At 38.5% G+C, this 20,551-nt stretch overlaps 1 protein-coding gene across 1 annotated transcript in view; it reads right to left on the bottom strand.

Moving 5' to 3' along the window:
• The window catches only part of CNTNAP5 (contactin associated protein-like 5), an 886,807-nt gene extending 877,220 nt beyond the window's left edge, over positions 1 to 9,587 (bottom strand). The window contains exon 1 of the mRNA XM_011941654.1: positions 9,149 to 9,587. Within this exon, the coding sequence (XP_011797044.1) occupies positions 9,149 to 9,230 (82 nt within the window). The 5' untranslated portion in view covers positions 9,231 to 9,587. The remainder of the gene's footprint in view (positions 1 to 9,148) is intronic.
• Positions 9,588 to 20,551: the final 10,964 nt, after the last annotated feature.

Genomic DNA, 20,551 nt, shown 5'->3' with positions numbered 1-20,551 from the left:
TCATCAATTATGATGCAGCACCTGATTTTTAACCCCAAATCAACAAGAAAATAGGAATACTTATGCCTTATTCATCAGAAACAGGCTTCAGTAGTACGCAGGAAGGCAATGTGGCTCTCTCTACTTTACAATTCTAGGTCCATCTGCCTGAATGTCCTGCAAATGGTGGTCTTAGGGAGCTGAGAACATTGTCACACACACTCCTTCCCAAGATCATGGGTTTACTTAAGGTCTGTTTAAGGATCCTTCTGCCATAATGCTGACATCTTCTCCACAGGCCTGTTCAGTTTTTGGGAGGGGCTGTGCTCCTTACTTCTCCAGATGAAGCTTGTTTCCCCTACTCTTATGGGGCTCCTTTTGTGAGTTCCTCAGCAAGCAGCTTCACTGGCCAAGGCCTAGAAGCAGTGATCATGCTATGACCCAGCCCAGGAACCAAGTGAGGGATCCAGAATGGTGATGTTTCTCTGTCAGGTGGAGGTAGACTCTACTTATATAGACTGTTTACATGGGAGATAAAATGAGAACAAATTTCTATTTGTCTAAGCAGTGACTCACCCATCCCATTACCCAGATGAAGGGGAAGTGGGCCAGACTTTGCTTGAAAATGGAAATGTGGCTGTCCTTGCCCTAATTGTATCATAAGTTATTATGAAAAAATCCATGTTGAGTTTCATTAGTAATTATAACAGGTATAATGATTGGATGTCCACATTATATGTATTTTATGCAGAGTCACTCATACTTACAGACTTTGCAAGATCCATATTAGTATCCACAGAACATATTCACAGAACGAGAATTAAATCAATCCCAAACTGTGTGACACATGCCCCTCTCACTGTCCTTTTTCATCTCCCCATTGGCCATCTGCTGTACTTTTGGTCATGTAATATGAGGGAGGGGTTCAGCCTGGGCAAAAATAGGAAAGTGGCAACACTTGTTTTGCATACCTAGAACATCCCTGTTCTTTCTCCTTCCAGATTCAAAACATTATCCTCCCTTTTCCAGATACCCAGTACTATCTCTTCCATACACACTTTTTTTTTCTGGAAAAGGTCTGTTTCTCTGTCAAGTACAGTATAGATTTGCTTTCCTATACTCAGTGGGGCTCTGTGTCTTAAAGCTTATTTATACGGATTGGAAGGCTCCCTTCCCCACACAACTCCACCCATATTTACAGATTCAGGAAATTTATGGAGTTGGCAGACGAGCTGTTTGGGGACAGAGTTGGATGGGGCATTGCAATCAAGGGGCCTTCCCAGGTTCCCTGTGGGCACCAGGCCTATGTCTGGCCTGCATCAGTAACAGGTCTTGCCTGGAAGTTTCACTTTTGGTGACTACGCCCGTGTCGTTTAGGAAGGCAGCACTGGAATCTCAAAGACTTCTTACTCCTTTTATCTTACTTCCAGAAGAGAATCATCATCTCAGGGAAAAGTTAATGGTAATATACAAACCACATGGTCACAAGACAGAGGAAAAGGAATGGAACAGAGAGGAAGAAGGTTTAAGAAGAAGGGAGGGAGGGGAAAAAAGAGATACAACTGAACCCACCTATTCAGTAAATAGTGGCCTAGACTAATATCTACATAACATTTGTCTGTTTGGCACATTTCTTTAGACTGCTATTTGCTTTGGATTGCCTTTAGAAGGATATTTCTGCTTCCAAAGGTGAATAGTTAAAAATAATATACATCATGAGCAGTGTTTTGGCATTTCCCTTCACTTTCTTTCTATCTTCAACATTACTGTTGTCATCCTTTAAAACTCTATCAATTCAGCTGATCCAGTGAACAGATGGCATTAATCAACCCCCAAGAATATGCACAAAAGCAATTAGAAATGTAGAGACATGGAATGTATGCCAGCAAATCAATTACCAATGATAGCACATCAGCGTAGCACACCCAACTTCCCCTTGTTTCTCTTTCCACTGAGCAGCCCCTGATAGCAGTAATGATCCCTGGTTTACCCCCGTCAGACAGGAAATGAGAACTGGGATGTTGAGGTTTAATTACACATTCCTTAATAACTAGTTCTCACTCTGCTGACAAAATCCAGCATAATTTACAGACTAGAAGATGCATCAGGATGATGGATACAGACAGCATGTGCTATACAATGTCATGCAAATATGAAATATACTGCACTGAGAATATGGTCATTTGGTATTCCCAGAGAAGAACTTCATTTCAGAGAACTGAGTACCTTTTCTAGCATCTATCCCTGTCATTTGTCAAAAACAATGGAAACAGCTATAGAATACATTTTAACCACCAATCTGTACCTTTTGTGAGTTTACTAGCTCATACATGCCTAGGTCTTAAATTTACTTGGCCATTATTTTTTTTCCAATGCTGTGTAACTTTTGCAGATTCTGATATCTCTATCCTTCTTAACTCAAGGTCTTACTAGTTGTCACTTCAGTTATTGTAACCATCTCTTAACTGGTTTTCTTACCACCAGTCTTGGTCTATTCCAGTCTATCCTTCACAGAGTAATTTTTTTAAAGCAACAAATCTGATTATAATCATTACATGTATAAAAACATTCAATGAATCTCCACAGCCTTAAAAATAAAAGACTCTCATGCTTACCTACAACTCTTGTTTTTTTCTTCTATCCCTATACCAAGTAATAACTGCTCCCTCCCATTTCTCCTGCTAACAAAGTCTGACTGTTGAAATCTTAGACGAATTTGTTTTCCCTCAAAGAGTGTACCTTGATGCCCCAGCCAGTATGAGATGCTCATTTTGTGCCTTAAAGTGCATGCTGTGTTTACCTTTATCATAGCATTTATCACTCTGACATGACTGAAGGTTGATTTTTCTAACGAGCAAGTGTTCAAAGCTGCTTGAGGTTATGGACTACATTTTCTTATTCACTATTATTTTTCCAGATTCATAGACAAACTTGAGTTTGGCAAAGAGAACCTGTAGTTTTAAAATATTTTTTTCAAATGCATAACACACACACAAAACTATTAACATTTAAATCTGCTTTTGACCACAGCTTAAAAAGATGACATGGGATTCATGGAATCCTGTTATCAGGGTAATGATGTAGGTTTGCAATTAAAAAAAGAGATCTTTTCAATCATTTATTAATAAAGCCCCATTGAATATAATCCAAACTTTTCCATTTTATACTGATCCTTGGGCTATAAAATAGTTTTTATAGAAATGTGATTATGTATTTTTTTAGATTCTATAAGCAAAACTCATTAAAATTCCATAAAGCCAGTTAATAAAATTGGCTGCAACTTGATACTGATGTCAGTGGATGGAGAGGCTTCCTCTGTTAGGAACAAATGGCCATGTGATACATAAATGAGACCATCACAGCAATGAAGTCATGGAAATACGAAAGCTTCCATAGGTGCAGGGGCTCTTTTTTCAGCTCCCGCAACCAATCAGGTGATCCAAACTTCTGTTCTTTCATTTAATAGCTAACTGCTTCTTGGCTTTTCCAAAACAGTAGTGAGTTATACTTGTTTCAAAAATAGACATAAAACAAATTTTAAAAGTAATACTCTAGCAATAGAGCCAAGAGAGAATTTTAGTTTAGAAATAAGCATTCTTAGCAGGAAGCCAATCATTTATTCTCTCATCCTTTCACTTGCTCAATGTTTTAGGAATTGAATATAGACTTTCAAATAAAATACGACCATGAGAGAACTTTGCATCCTAGTTGAGGAGACAAGAATTGTTAGTGCTATGGAAATGTAATATATAGGGGCACTTGATAGGCCTGAGAAAAATATTTCTGTGTGTGTGTGTGTGTAGTAGGGAGAGAGTGAGATAAGATAACAAATGAAAAAGGGTATTTCTAGACCAAGCAGGCAGTCTATGAAAATAAATGCAAGATTTGAGACAACATAGCTTGTTTGTGGACTGTGAAGGAGTTTCCTAAATTTCTGTTGGAGGAATGGTGAAGATGAGGTTTAGTCAGATCAGGGCCAGGCCTGTGCTAGGACAAGGAATTCACAACTATTATTTAATTAATACTTGTTGGTCTGACATCTGTAGACTTATAAGCCATAATGTCAACTTGTGCCTTTCATGGTACTGTGTGTATGTGTACGAAAGGTATTCACAAGTCCTCATCAAGGCTGTGTCCTTTCCCTACCAAGTTTTTAAATCAAAGCTCATGAAAAAATAAAGCACCAAGTGCTCATCCAGATGAGGCTCTTATCTTTGGTCATTGTGCTGTTTAGCATTTGGCATCAAATCTAGATCTCCATTTTTTTTCCTTTAGATGTGATTCAGGAGTTGGCTGTGGTGGGAACTGCTACTCTCATACCCTTTGCCATGGGTAGAGCTACAGAAATTAACCATAAAGAACCCATGTCAAGTTTCCACAGATATGTATATACACAATGCCAAAGTGCATGTTTTGGAATAAATTTCATATCTTGCAGAGTTTGGTGTTTGAAAATAGATAAATATAGGTCCAGATATTGACTTTTTATTGCTTAGATTTGTGATCTTGAGGAAATCATTAACTTTTACCAACCGTGAATATACTAATCTGTAAACTGGACCTGTAAGTATACCTAGCTGTGCTGCCTTGGTAATTTATGTGGACACAATATGAGGTAAGAGATAAGTATATAGAAGTTGGTAGGAATTAAAAACCCTACTATGTTGTTATTCTAATTATAATTGCTTTACAATGTTAGAATATAGTCATCCCAAAAATATCCAGATGAAATGACCAGTAGGCAACCTCAGCATTTAAAGACAAAGTTTGTTAAAAGTAAATAGGATGTTAATAATAATGATCTAATCCATTTTCTTCATTTCATACAGCAAGATCATCGGGGTAACTATGTAACCTTTACAAGGTCACCATCCAGAAAGTGGCAGAGTTTTGATGAATGAAGAAAGCTTCCCTTATGAATTAAAAATGTCATTATTGGCTCCAAATGTGTACTCTGCAACCTTAAAATAAAGTCCTATTGAGTGAACTGCAATTGCCCTCTGGTATTGTAGGTAACTAGATCTTTTCTCCACCTTCTCATATAAGGGAGAAAATTATCACTGCATACATAGGCAATATTTGAGTGAAGCTCTGACTTACCAACTCAAAGACTCTGAATCACCAAATGAAGGTTTTAGGGGCATTTCAAATGATATCACATTACTTTGTTTTTTTAACAAATGGGCATAAAGAAGTGATTCAGTAAAGGGAAACTGGGATCCAGTAATGAAAGCAATGAAATTGGGTAGAGGAACAAAGGAAGAAGAAAGAAAACCGCAATGTAGAGCATAGTCACTCATTAGAACAAAAATAAATCAAGGAGAAAGTAAAGTTTTCGTAATAAAACTAATTTTCTCATAATTTTGAACTCATGTGGACATTGCTAGGCTAGGGTTTGGTATACATTTCCCAATTGTGGAAATATAAATTTAATTGTGAGATGGGGGACTATGTGAAGAGAAAGGAAAAAGTGGTCATATGTATTGTCAAAGATAAGCCAATTCAACAAAAGGAAAATCTTTAAGACTCTTCCAAAAGAGCATTATAGTTCTTCCTTTACTTGTGCCGACTATAAATGCCACAAAAAGTTGCTGCTGAAAAAACCAGACTGATTGTTTGTTTATTTTGAATATTACCTATTGATTGAGTTTGTGCATAAGCTTCAGATAACTCAAAGTGCATCTCCTTATTTGAAGAGCCTTATGAATCTGATTGACGTTCTCATATATCTTAGATGAAATTCCACATGTGATGAATGAGCTAGAATGAAGAGTTTTTGATCCCTCTCTCAAGGCTGTATTTGTGTGACCCTAATATGTAGCAACAAACTTAGATACTGTGCTTGGAAATCATTCAAAGTGATGTATTGCTCAAAATTAAAGCTCTTTATAATCTCACAACCTATACTTATTGTTAAAAATAGTAAGTAATGACACCATATGTGCTCCATGCATTCCTGCTATCTTCTGAATGCACTCTATCACTGTAATCGTCTTTTAACATACTTAATATTTAAAGAATTTTCTCAGTAATATATTTACCTACTGTTCTGTTTTGGAGCAGATGCATACCTAAATTGCTGTTTTATACTCAAGCCTGTGAGCACTAAAAGGTTGAATAACATAACAGGTATTTGAATCCTTAGCTGTGGCATAACTAGGGCTAGAACTCCTTAGCTCTTCTAACTCCCAGCTTCACTGTAACCAACTATCAAGTTATATCACTTCTTGTGTCAAAGGAGTTAATATTATATGTAAAATGACTTTTTGTTAAACATTGGCCTACTAGATCTACATTCAAAGTTAACTAATTCCCTCAGGGTAAACCCAAAGGAAGAACTGTAGCTATTTAATATCCTGAAAATCTGAAATGAGGGAATTTCTGTGGTTTTTATTACTGGTAGGTAATTATGTTCTCTGCAAAGATTCATAATACCTGTACTGAAGCTGGCCCTTCTAACCTGACTTTATTTTAATTTTGTTTAATTAGAAACTTATAAAATCTATAACTGGGCAAGCATTCATCTTTCCTTTGAAGTTAAAAGCCCAAGTTTTGGTCAGATTATGAGAAATGTAAGGGCACGTGTACACACACACACAAAACACACACATACACACCACACCACAATGACAACCACCAACAACATATTATTATAAGAATAATAAAAACAATTAGAAGTTATGTATACCTGAAGAAAGTCCACAAGTGTAACTATATACCATGGAAAATATTGGGTTAATAATCCATTTTCAAGGCTATTGCCACAAATGTCATGAAGTATTACTTCAAAATATAGGAAGAATGATCTTGTAAAAAAATTTTCCAAATAAACTTTTATAAAGTGACTATTTGAAAAGAAATTGCTAATGTTCAATATACGTACACAAATATTAATTGATTATAGATAAAAATAAACCCAAGTCTTATATTTAATGAATAAAGAGTATGGTCAGTAGAAATCTAAAGGAATTATGGAGTTTTAATGCATTTTTCTTAGAGCTTCTGCATCATAGGTTATGAAGACACCAAAATATACCAAGTTCAGAGCTAATCTTTTTCTGCTGTTCTATTATTCACTCAGTTAATAGATTTTGTACAGCATCATGATCACTAATGATTATTCCTCAAGAACATTGACCCTAAAATATTTAGCAAGCAGCAAGCATTCAATTGAAATGTTGATTGGAAATGGGGAAATTAAACTGTCACTGATAAAATACTAAAGCTCATTATCACAAAGTTTCATTTTAAATGTTCAGAATTAGCTTTATTACTGCATCGGTAATGATAAGCATGAGTCTTAAATCCATGTCATTTAGGTTTTATGAGCATTATTAAAACACATTAACCACAATTCTATTAATTTACAAAATAAATGCTATTCTACAATATTTGTTTTACTGGCTCTTAAGCAAAGGTGTTGCATTAGGAAGTCCAAAGCCATATGCCTATGGAGTATATTTTACCCTTATCTCTCACCCCCATCTTTGTGGCTTTTCAAAGTATTCACTCTCCTCAGATAGGTAAATGTGCTGAAGGGAAAACACAGCTAGCTTGCTGCCACGCCTTTGTATCATTAGGACAATACTGACCTCTAGTGTTCTAGAAGGTGGAGAAACTAGCCCAGCACTGTGCCTTACTTCCTCTTACTAACCACTTAGATCTTTTTCTAAAGCAACACGGGAACAATTTCACAGAAGAAGAAGAAAAAGAAGGAGGTGGAAGAGAAGGAGATAAAGAAGTAAAAGAAAAAAAGATTCCAACTGCTCCTACATATTCTCTGAAATAATTTATAAACCAGGGCCCTTTGGATCCTCCTTTAGAGAGGATGATCCCTTTAGCCTTCCTGTAGAATACAAACTTTAATACAATCGGTATAAAGCATTACGACTAACTGTAGATGCTGGCCCTCCAAAACTTCTGACTACAGATAGAAACACTGGCTGTTCTGAACATTTTTCTGTACACTACATTTGTTCAATTATCTTCCCTTGAGACATAACTCGGGATAAATGCACAGGGTCCTCTAGGACCTAAGTGGGTGGAGAGTGAGGTAGAAAGGCCCCTATGTGGTAAGTAATCTTCCTACTGTTCTCTAACCATGATAGTGCAAATTACAAAAAATAAAAAATAAAACTCTTCCAATATGGGTAATATTTCTGAGCTTCATGACAGGGATAAGGGATATGGGAGCAAGCCCAGAAACTTGAGGCACCTTGAAACCATCTTTGGAAACAACACAGATGGCTTAATTGCATTCTTTCTCATTTAGGAGGTCCCAGAGCTGGAAAAACTTCCTCTCCTCTGCCTAGAGAGGCAGCTGAGAAATTGAGCCTGAACCTCTCATAGCTCCAGAGATTTATTCAAGTTTGACGGACTGGATTCTTTAAATATATAGTGCAGTTGGTGGATCCCCGGGAGTCCAGCTTTCCTGCCTATTAAATTAAATGTCCTGCACTTGCCGAGGTTAGAGCTTGGACGAGACCGTGTACACTTAGTGCATACTCATTAACGTTCATAAGCACAAAGATTTTTGGGGTGGGGTGTGCATCAAAGCTCTTCCTCCTCTAATAGGGGCAGCCATTGATCTTCTGGTTGACTACAGTGGTCCATGACTCTTAGGCCAAAACTCCCACTCCTGTTAAACCGGTGCCCATTGGTTGCAGGATACCCCAACTGGAGCCTTCTGCCTAGGGCAGAACGCAGAGCCACATATCGTGGGGTGCTCGGTATACTGCAAATCCGAGGCACTGCATTCAGAGATGAGGCACTGTCACCAAGCACGGTGGCTGGGAGTATCTCCATCCCAGGAAGCTCAGCTCCCAGTGCATTCTGTCTAAACCGGGGGCCCTTCTCCGGAAAAAGCCCTGCCTGAGATCATGCAGGCATGGAATGCGGAGCTAGCAGGAGATTAAGGGAAGAGAAACCTTTCCTTATCCCCTGAACTTTGCGATAACGGAAGAAGGCAGGAAATCCAGCAGGGCTGGCTCATTTGAGCTCTGCTAACTTTTGGGATGGTTGGAGTGATGGAACCACACTGATTAGCTTTTTTTTGGTCCGTTTCCTTTGCCCAAAGCAGACACAATCGAGTACGCTTAGACAGTTGATTGTCTTTCTGAATGCGATCGTTTTCCACCTCACCTACCCGCCCCCAGCTCCTCGTACTCACAATTTGTCGCTGTTAATCCTAAATGCCACAAGCCGGAGAACAGCAAAGTCAAAACGCTGGTCAGCCGTGGTACAGAATCCATTTCCCCCAGTGAGCGGTCCCTCCCAATCGAATCCCAAATTCGCAGTCGCCAGCCGCGGCTGCTTCTCGCTCTCTCTCTTCTCTGCACGGCCTGACCCCCTCCCACCCCCCCTTGGAGAGGCACTTGCTCTTTCACACCATCCCGTGCCCAGACGCTCCACCGAAACCGTGGCGGGGGATTCTCCGGAGCTGCAGCTGGGGCTACGGTCCCCGCAACAGCCGCTAGCTGGACTCGCCTTCCTCGCCCGCCTCTTCCTTCTCTTCCCCCCTCCTTAACGGTGCAAATCCAAACCCAATTAGAACGACAGGCGCCGGAGCTCGGTGGACATCCAAATCCACCTCTTCGGGCGCGAGAGCTGGAATCAGCACCGGGGTGGCGGACAGCTCCTTATAGGCGAGCGGGGCCGCGCGGCACCGCCCACAGCCAGGCCCGCCCCGCGCTCGCCTATAAGAGCAGCCTGGGCGGGTCTTTGCCCCGCTCGGGCGCTTTTCCTCCAGGCAGCCAAGCCGCTGCGGTCCGCTTTGGCTACCTGGGAGTGAAAGGGAAAGGAGATTCTCTCTACCCCCTACCGGCTTTCTCTTCCCTTCCCCCCATTTGGGAAACGAGTAGAGGTATTGAAATTCAAAGGAGATTTTCAAAGACCGCTGCTGAAGGATGCTAATGGGAGTTGGAAGACAGACGCATTAGGAAGAGGGAATTTCCCACGGAAAGCTTTGTAATGAGCTAACGAGATGCGTTCCTCCACCCCACCTTTGGAGGGGAGGGGAAAACAGAGCTTGAATCACGCATTTAATTTCCCCTGCGTTCGTTCCCTAATGGGAAAAGCTGATGGGTCTCGATAGGATCGGGATTTCTGGTTTCGCGGTTTAACGTTGTGCACGCTCCCCTGTTTGCAGACCCCGCAGCTACTCCCACCGCTCATCCTCTCGCCGGTCTTGGCATCTGCGTCTCCGTCCCGCTCTTGGCGCGTTGCTTCGGGCAGGTACTGCAAGGTGCTCTGGGGCTCTGGATTCGAAGTCAGTGGTTCACTGACATCTCAGGGAGACGGAGAGAGGAGAGACACATGGGTGTGGTAGTGTCAGGGTGGAAGCCCGGGTTGGCTCATAAGAATTCAAAATATGAGGACTCTGCTGTAGGAATTTGAATTTTGAAAAAGGGAAAGAGTGATTTTGGTTTCTTTCTATACACCCTCTCTTGCAAATTTTGTTTCTGTTTTTGGCTTCTAGTATACATCTGGAAACTCTCCTGCTTTATCATAAATCAACTTAGTTTGTTTTTATTGGAAGCTGTCAGAGAGCTGTCAAAACTTAACAAAATGAGGGACCATAATGATTTCTCCTATTTGAAGCTTACAATGAAGTTAGGGTTGATGAACTCTAGCCACTTCAGAGGAATTTGATGTCTCCCTCTTTCCCCATCCTCCTCTTACCTTCAACAGAAGCAATTATACAGTCTTATTTGTCATTGTAGACTCCTGACAATCCTGGCTGCACAACTATAGATGAGACTAGGTTTCAAGCAGCTTCTGCATGAATCCTGAGGTTAACCTTGTGTTTCTTGGTTACAGCTAGACTCACATCACTGAAATATTAAGAAATAGTTGAATGATAACTGGATTAGTGACCTCATCATTTTATTAGAGCAGAAAGAATTTCGAGGGTCCTATCACTTATACATAAATGATCCTCTTCTCTCCAAGCTTCTAACTAAAGATGATTATGTAAGTCGCTAGATTCCTGGGCAAACTGAAAGACTTTCCCAGCTGGGGCTTTAGTTCGAGTACAAGGTAGCCTGCAGTGGAGGACCACACCCAGAAGATGGTGAATGTCAACATATCGAGGCTGAGGTGACCTAAGGAGCTGCCCACTTGGCAGCTGGGAAGGGGTCTGAAGAGAGGACAGGGCTGGGGTTCAAAGTCTATCTGCATGGACTTCTTTTTTCCTTCTACCAAGGGTACTGAGGAGCTGCCACCCAACCCGTAGCCTTGGAGGATCCCATGGTGTAAAACATCTATCTGGCTATTAATCATACTAAGAAGTCTAGAGAAATATACTGAGCCATTACAGCTTGGTATGTTCTAATTGTATGTAAACACTTAGACATTTTAAAAAGTAGAACAGTACAGATATAACAAGCTCCTTTTGCATTTTCTCTGATCCCATTCATCTGCCATCATACCTAGAAGTAAACACTTTACTTATCTGGTGTATATCATTCCTATACATAATGTTTTTAAACTTTTACCATATATATTTATCTCCCTGAACAATATGTAGAGTGCTTTGTCTTTAACCAATACATAAGTGGTGTCATGTTCTTTCATTTTGCACCCTGCAATTTACTTAGTATTATAATTTTGAAATGTATGTATCCAGCTACATAAAGTCCTAGTTATTTTATTATAGCTACTGTATTGTATTTCATTTCATAAATATGCCAAAATATATTCATTAATTCTTTGATGTATGGATCTATAGATTGTTTCCAGGGTTGTTGATTTTTTCCTTAAAAAAGTACAATCTTGTACCTGTCTTTTAGCTATTCTTGCTCACATACTGAAGAGCAGAATAGCTTTACCAGGTATTTTCTGTTATTCTTAAAATGATGGTACCAATTCATAAGTCTCCTCCCCCTAGAAAACCTCTAGGAAAACTAAAGATTTTTCCCTAGTTCCACATCCCTAACAACTCTTCAAGACCCCTCTCTTTATGAATAGGAATATGATAGTCAGACAACACAAGTCTTTTGTCACTGAGTTTAATGTTCCACTATATAATTCCACCTTCTACACCTCACACCCCCAAAATGTTTAGTTTAATATAACATTTCAAAAATTATAGAATATGTTGGCTTTGTCTTCTGGCAGGATGGCTTGAAATTATCTGTGCCAGTAACATGTGCTTAGGATAGATATTAACAGGCAATTAGGAAATTTTTTGCCATGAAGCCCTCAAACTGTGAATGGTATTCAAGTTATTAGTAAATATTGGAACTCTGCATTCATATGTCTGTGTGCAGATCCAGTGTACAGTCTATAAATTTCACCTAATTTAAACTCCTATTTACAGTTGTAGCTTTGTTTCCTCTCCCTCAAACACACCTGTTCTCAGAGCAAGTTGAGCCTTAAATGTCAGACATTTGTCTAATATTTGTTAACATTTTAGTAAGAATACTGCAGCTCCGAATGTAGTGAGGGGTAAACAGCTGTTCCTCTGAGACAACAGTGTAAACAATGCCATCTTCTGGGGGCATTTTGCCAGCAAGTATTTATTAGCAGTAGAATATTAATCACTATAAAAACTGTTTTCAGCCACATTGATATTTACCTATTGAAATTCTTTTGTAAAGCTCTTAGTCTGATAAATCCACCGTCCAAATGGTGAAGTAGAAGCTGAGTAAACTCCCTTTTCTCCCCCGTGTTTCTCCATACAGAAAAGTAACTCATCTTTGCGGAGCACTCTCCTTTGAAGAGGCTTAAAAGTTCTGCATGGATGGAGCAGGTTGAATACTAACAGAAAATGGGGAAAAAATGGATAATTTTGAAACCCAAAAATGTCTGTATTTTCAAGATGATAAATCTGACCATCCCCTCAAGACAAACTTCTATTTGAAATCCTAAAAAAAAGAAATGAAATGGATAGGATGGCATTTCATTGTTTCTTTTCTTTGATTTTCCCTTGAGCACTTCCACTTATTTTTCCTTATGAGACAGAAGGGAAAGAATCATTCATCAAATGGAATCTTTGCATTGGAATATTCAACAAGTGGTTCATCTCACTGGTTTTATAATTCTCTTGTGAGGCATATAGAAGGCATGTTTGGTCATCTCCATTTTATTGATGGGATACTAAGAGGAGACAGATATTGACATGATAAATGTCACACAGAATTAATGGCTGCAACCCATAGGGGCACAGAAAATGAAGGTCTCCTCCCTCCCCCATTCTATTTCTTTTCTCTTTAGAAAGCTTACTGGTGAAAGTCACTATGACATATGGACACCTGGAATGTACTGAAGAAAAATCCACATATAATCACAGTAGGCTACTTTATTTTTAATATCAGTTCTTTTGGATTATTTTGACTTCTCATGTTATGGTTTGTTGTAAGGACTAAAGGCTAACATCTGTTGCCACCCAAATCTTCAAAATAGAGTTTTTCAAAATATTGATGTGGCAGAAAGCTAATTATTTTTCTTTTCATTCTTTCTTGTTTCATATTTTTTTCTTTATTTTTGGTTCCTCCTTAATAGTATGTTGCCAGTAATATGATACAGAGTGTAGGAAATAGGAAAAAAATTATCTGCTTCCACAGAGTTAGGTATTATTTAGAAAACTAAGATGTAAACACATTAAAAAGTTAACAATACAAATTAGCATGTGACTATGTGTCAAATCTCTGAGATTACAAATGCTGTGTGAGTTTTTAAGTTGACAAAGATTGCTTCCTCTGGGAAAGCTAAGTTGCCCTTGGCATAATGAATCGGTTCTTTGTCTCCTTGGAAGTAGGGGGATTTGAGTCACCCTGGGCCTTAAAGGTTGCTATTCAGATGAGGTCAAGTCAGGTATATTTGCATAACAGGAAAGTCAAGTCTTAGAATCATGAAGGCAGAAGTCTACTTTTGCAGAAGAGTGTTCATATTAAGACCCATTAACTTTAGCCACATATGGAGAAAAATCTACTTCAGCTTCTCCCCACTACTTCTCTCCCCGTCTCTTCTAGTTCTCACTTAAGCCCTATCTTGTCACAATACTTATCCTTGACATCAAAAATAGTTATCTTCTGTCATCTGCCTCCTGCCAGTACAAGGGCCTTTTCTGTTAGAGGCCTTTGCCGGGTGTGCATGCTTCTCAGCTGGTAAGATGCTGTGCTGTTGCATATACTGCTCTTTCCTCTTTCCCTGGACTTTTTGTTCCACTGGCAAATGTTCAAGTCCACTTTCCCTAACTCAGTAATTTCTCAAGAGTAGTTTCCTGAAGAATATTTAACTTTGAGTTTTCAGTACACATAGTAGGTTTTCAAGGAACGGTTGAGGTCTGATAATGTTAGCTATAAAAAGTCCTTGTCAGTTCTTTCAGGGGTTATAGGGATCCCCCAATCCACTCTTTGCACCAGAATGCAGAGGCTCCGTTAAGGACAGTTATCCTAATTTACCTTAAAATCAAGATGTCAACTATATAAAAAAAAATCACTGAAAATGCAGTTTAGGATTAATATCCTGATAGTTCACTTTCCGAGTCACATGTTTCTCCAACATTTAGATTTACTTCTCAGAGGGAATTTACCCTCTAAAGTATCTATGTAATTACATTGGTACAAATCTAGCCATGCCACATCCAGAAACATATGTCAAAAATGATGTTTCTTTTTCATTTATTTTTGCCTCTCTCTAAAAGAACTGCTGCCTATAATCACGAAGAAGTCATTTTGATATATATAGCATTTCAGGAGAAACTTGTTTGGGATAATTAAATGAAAATAATTCTGAGCTTAAAATAGGAAATTTTAAGTATTAGCCCTGCCTTTGAAGCTTACTATTACGAGGCCTGGAGTATGTAACTTGGTTTCTTTGAGATTCCATTTCCATACCTGTGAATTGTGAATTATGATAATCCCTGGCTTTGGTATTTGTGCATATTCAAATGAATCATACATTTTAAAATACTTTTGTTATATGGACACAAGTTGTAAATGCTATGTCCTACCCTGAAGAAGACAACTTATTCAGTCCATAATCACAGGATTTCTAATGCATTTTATTTGCCAGTTCAAGTAAAAATAAGTGCAAACATCTAAAAATATTACTCGTTCTAGTGGAAACCTGGATGATTTATTACTCAAAATAATCACAATAATTGAATTAACTCAACATTAACTTATTGAGCAACACTAATGTGCCTAGCCTTGTCTAATTTTTCTTTTTTTTTTTTCTTTTTTTTTTCTGCTAAATAAATGTCATCAATGACCTGGTCCTATCTGAAGTTTTTTATACTTTCCACAATTTCTAGCTGGGAAGTTGACGTACAACAAACACAATGAGTGCTTACAGGAGAGGAACAATTTAATACTACATTTTTCAAGTCCATCCAAGTGGCAGACATTGAGGTCCTGGCCAACAGTCAATTCCAACTTTTTCCTTGATTCCAAAACAGGCTGGTAAAGAAGTCACAATTGGAGTAAGCCTACCGTAGCAATTGCATACCCCTTTGAGAGTGATTATCTGATGCTCGCCATGTGACTCAGTTCTGACCAAAAAGACTCAAGAGGAAAAAGAGATCTTCTGAGGAAAAGGGAGAAGAGTGGGAATAAAAAGGCCATTGCTACTGCAGTTTTCCCCATAGCATGGACAATATCTTGTGAGGGGATGAGGTTTGTAGTAACAATAGCCAATTTAGGAACCTAAAGAGTTGGGCAAGACTACAAGATGAGAAAAAACAAAGATGGACATTTCCTGAATCTTTATCACAACATTAAATTATTTCTACTCAAGAACCATAAATATCTATACTCTTTAAGCTACTACTTGTTAAGTCCTCTAGAAGAAAATAAAAGTGTTCATTAAATAACCTGCAGTAGGCATTTGACTTTGTTTTCTCTTTTAGAATTCATGGCAAAATTCTGAAGTCAGTATCATTAGCTACATTTGGCATATAAAGATATTTTTTAAACTCCTAAAATTTAAGTAACGTTGTCCAAAACACAAAGCTATTATTTAGAAGTGCAAGGATCTGAACCTGTGTTTTCTGATACCAGATTTTTGGTTTATCATGTCATTGCTCAGTGCCACCACTGTTCACAAATGAAATACATCTACTAAATCTGTGTGTTTGTAGAGTGTGTGTGTGTGTGTGTGTGTGAATTAATCTGATCATTTGAGCCCACACGATTGACAATTTGACTTCTATAAAAATTATTTTTAGTGTTACAAAGGCCCTGTTTCTGTCTCTTAGGGAATAGCTTACTTCACACCCAATGTGTTATTACTCAGTCTGTTAAAGGCAATTAATGAAGAACAGCAGGTATCTGTTCTGTCCTAGGTGCACATCTGATATTTAAGTCAGGCTGACATCTAAACGTAAGATCTGCGATAGCCACTACTAGGAAAACTGTTTTACAAAATTTTCCAAGAATATATTTTTCAGGAAATAAATTATTTGGAAGAAGAAAGAGCTGATTTCAAAAGATTATTTTATTATATAACCTAATCCCTAGTATTTATGTCCTTTTATCCCTTTTGAATTTAAATCAGCACACAAAGCACAGTAAAAACATTTATAATTTGCTTTTTATTGGCATTTTTAATAAGGTGGAAAGAATGTTAGCCTAGAGCCAGCAGGGGGTGTGCTGACTAGTAGGAAGTAAAAAATGTAGAGCGGATTTGAAGCAGCAGTGTGAGAAACTCTGTAGGCTGCTGAATTCTTGTTTATTTGTGGGAAAGTGGAGAGAGGACACAGGAGAAGGCACCAAAACACAAAAACAAATCAAAAACAGAAAAACAAATCTGCTGATGATGTTTTTAAAATTGTTGTTTACAACTGTTGTTACATCTACTAAGAAATCACACGAGACCTAGAATAATAATTGTTTATAATCCAAAATATTGAATACAAATTATCTTATTTTTAATGTTTTTTTTAAAAATATGCCACCTGCTTCTTTCGATGGAAAACTTCTCGATTTTAGCCCTGTTAGAGGCACTGCAAATACTAGTTTAATTAGACTTACACTGCGCATATTAGTAGATCATGACGTAGCACTGAAAGCAAAAGGCCTTCAAACAGCAGAGAAACTTGCTGTCTAGTAAATATACTTTTATTTTTCCTTTTGCATGAAGGAAAATTTATTTTAAAGGGTTAATTTTATATATATGTGTGTGTGTGTGTATATATATATATAACCTAATACATCTTTAATTAAAAATTATTAAAATGGGGAGGTTTTCAAAGAGTCAGTTATATGATGTCATTTAAGTGGAGCGTATCTTGATGCAATTTGCACAAGATTTTTTGTAAATCTGGCAATGTGTAACTAGATGCTAGGAGTACACAGTAGCTACGCTCAAGTTTCATGCAATTTAAGAAAGAAGATTGGTATAAAAGGGAAAAAGAAAAACATGACATAGTCAAGAAGTCAGTAAACCCTGTCCTACGGGCCCAAACTGGCCGGCTGCTTGCTTTTATAAGTTCGTAAGCTTGAATGATCACTACATTTTTTAATAGTTGAAAAGAATCAAGAATAACATCTGTGACACACGTAAATTACATAAAATTCAATTTTTACTGTCCACCATAAATTGTGTGTGTTTTTTTTAACACTATCATGCTAATTTGTTTGTGTTATCTAATCTACGGCTGCTTTTGCACCAATTGTGAAGTTCAGAAATTACCACAGAAACTATGTGATCTGCAGAGAATCCCTTGAACATGGGAGGCGGAGGTTGCAGTCAGCCTAGATGGAGATGGTACCACTGCCCTCCAGCCTAGGCAATAGGATGAGACTCTCTCCGACAAAAAAAAAAAGAGATATGACCCACAAAGCCTAAATTATTTACTATCTGACTCAATAGAAAAGGTTTGTTGACCTCTGATAGAGTCTAGCAAGTGCATCCTACTGGAACAGGATACAAGGTATAGAAGGACTGTGCAACAGGGGACATGATGGTTCATTCATCCATTCAGGATTATTATTATTATTTTTATTTTTATCAAGACCTTTTGATGTGCCAAATACTGTGGCATAAGACTAACAACATTGTCTCTGAAATCTCAGAAAACACAGGCTGTATATGTAGATTTAGTGATGCTTATTAAAGTGGGTTGAAACCATTTCTGCTCACCAAGTTGCATTTGAGACTTCAAATTATTACCCATCTCACTTCCCTTAAAAGTACAGAATAAATGTTATGCTGTGCTTATCATTTCTCTGATATCTTAGGATTACTGATTATCGATCAGCCTTTATTACCTTCCAAAAAAATTCTGACAGCTCAGTATGACTGCATGTTTTTGTGCATACCTACGTTTCAGAATTGTGACATATTTTCAAACTTACAGAAAAGTTGCAAAAATAGTATAAAGAACTCTCGTTGTCATTTTGCTTTTAGCATTTTTTCTTTTTTTTTTTTTTTTTTTTTTTTTTTTTGAGATGGAGTCTGGCTCTGTTGTCCAGGCTGGAGTGCAGTGGCGCGATTTCAGGTCACTGCAAGCTCCGCCTCCCATGTTCACACCATTCTCCTGTCTCAGCCTCCCGAGTAGCTGGGACTGCAGGCACCCACTACCACACCTGGCTAATTTTTTGTATTTTTAGTAGAAATGGGGTTTCACCATGTTAGCCAGCACAGTCTCGATCTCCTGACCTTATGATCTGCCCACCTCGGCCTCCCAAAGTGCTGGGATTACAGGCATGAGCCACCACGCCCAGTTGTCACTCCAGTTTTATAGAAGATGCTGAGACAGAAAAGAGATTTTTGTAATTGCCCAAGTTCACATGGCTAGTGAGAGGAGATAGTCAATTTCAGGCCAACTTCTCTCTAATTTGGAAGCCTTCCTAGAAACTTGAGTGAATGAAGTAATCAGTGAACTTGTATCCAATAAGTGGAAGAGTGTATAAGAGAGGTAGAATAACAGCACTGCATGTAAATGATTTTTTTCTAAAGCCTTGTCTCTGAAAGCAAAAGAAATATAACATGAGATGAGGGAATGTGAAATTGAGAAGGGAAAGAAGTATGCTTTAATTCAAATGGGAAAGAGGCAGCAAAAGGGGAGATGAAGGCACGAGGGAAAGAGGCATAGGTGTTTTACAGTCACAGAGGGAGTCAAAATCAGAACCATGACAGTGGACATGGATGGTGCACGAGAAGGAATTCAGCATAGAAATAAGTATGTTGTTAAATGGGGAGAAGATGAGATTACGAAGGTCCTGCCAGGCAAACAGCTTCTATCTTCCTGATGACTTACGAAAAATATGGAGCCTGAAAATAATGGAGTGTGGTGCTAAAAAGAAAGGCTTAAATACAAGGAAATGAAAGTTGGAGTAATCCCTCAGAGCCACCGCGCCTGGCCACTTTCAGCATTTTTTAAACATTTTGTCCTATTTTCTTAAGATTTATCAATCTGTCTCTCTCTTTCTCTCTCTCTCTCTCGCTCTTTCTCTCTCTCCCCCCACTCCTCCCCTTCTCTGACCAAAAATCTCTATAGTTTATCTAGGTCTTCAACTCACCCAATACCTGGATCAACACAACAAAAGCCCAAAAAGTGGACAAACAGAAGGAGAACAACTATGAAGGCTCATGAAAACTCATGATTTAGTAAGTTTTGTCCCTGTCAGACAACTAATTCCAATGACATTACATGACAGGGAAAACAACTCCAGTGCACTAGGAATGTGATCACACCTCAAAGAGGATTCCACCTCACCTTGGAGTCAGGAAAGATTCCTAGAAAAACTGACTTATGTGGTGGGCTGAGAGAGACGGGAGGAGGATGGAGTGCTTGCACCTTTAGTTGACTTCGGGATGGAAACAGAATGACTAGAAGGAAGACAACCAGAATTACTGTGACCACCAAGTGGATAGGTGATTTAGCTAAGAGCCAGACCATGTAAGTGTGAAGAGTTTGATATTGTATTTGTTGTTGAAGAAAGAAACTGGTATTGGAGAATTTGTTTGTTTCAAGGACGGGAGTGGCTGGTGGTTTTATATTTTATAGTTGTTTGGCTCCAAAAGTCAGTCAGGTCATTTCCAATCAGATAAACTAATTCTCATAGATGTGTTAGTAATTACAATGAGATAATGTGTTGCTTCTCCATTCAACATAAGTTTTTACTTTAGGTGTTTCTAACACTTTACTCAAAGAAGCAATAGCTTATGGATTTGAGATTTGGTCTTCAGAGTATTGGACACATGCTTTTCATCTCACTTGACGTATATGGTATAGAAGGCAAATTATATAAATTATTTGTATCTGTAAAATGGGATGGTAGCAAATCACAAAGTGTTGTGAAAATCAGAGGTGAGGCAAATGAAGTACAATGGCTAGTGCCTGCAGCACTCATTAAACAGTTACTCTTACTGATAATTAGGTGGCACTAAATATGACACCTTAAGACACAGCAAGTCTTCGTTGGGAATATTCTGTTGCCTCTCTCATAGCAAAGCTTTGTAAGTGTGGCAAAATCATAGTCATTTTCTCTATTGAAGATAATTATGGGCAGGGCAAGGTGACACATGCCTGTAATCACAACACTTTGAGAAGCAGAGGTGGGGGCATCACTTGAAGCCAGGAGTTTGGGACCAGCCTGGGCAATATAGCAAGACCTTGTCT

This window comes from Colobus angolensis, unplaced genomic scaffold (assembly GCF_000951035.1).
Source record: "Colobus angolensis palliatus isolate OR3802 unplaced genomic scaffold, Cang.pa_1.0 Scaffold20, whole genome shotgun sequence".
In the NCBI taxonomy this organism is placed as follows: domain Eukaryota; kingdom Metazoa; phylum Chordata; class Mammalia; order Primates; family Cercopithecidae; genus Colobus; species Colobus angolensis.
Note: the sequence above shows the minus strand (reverse complement) of the source record. Positions and strands in the feature narration are given on the sequence as shown.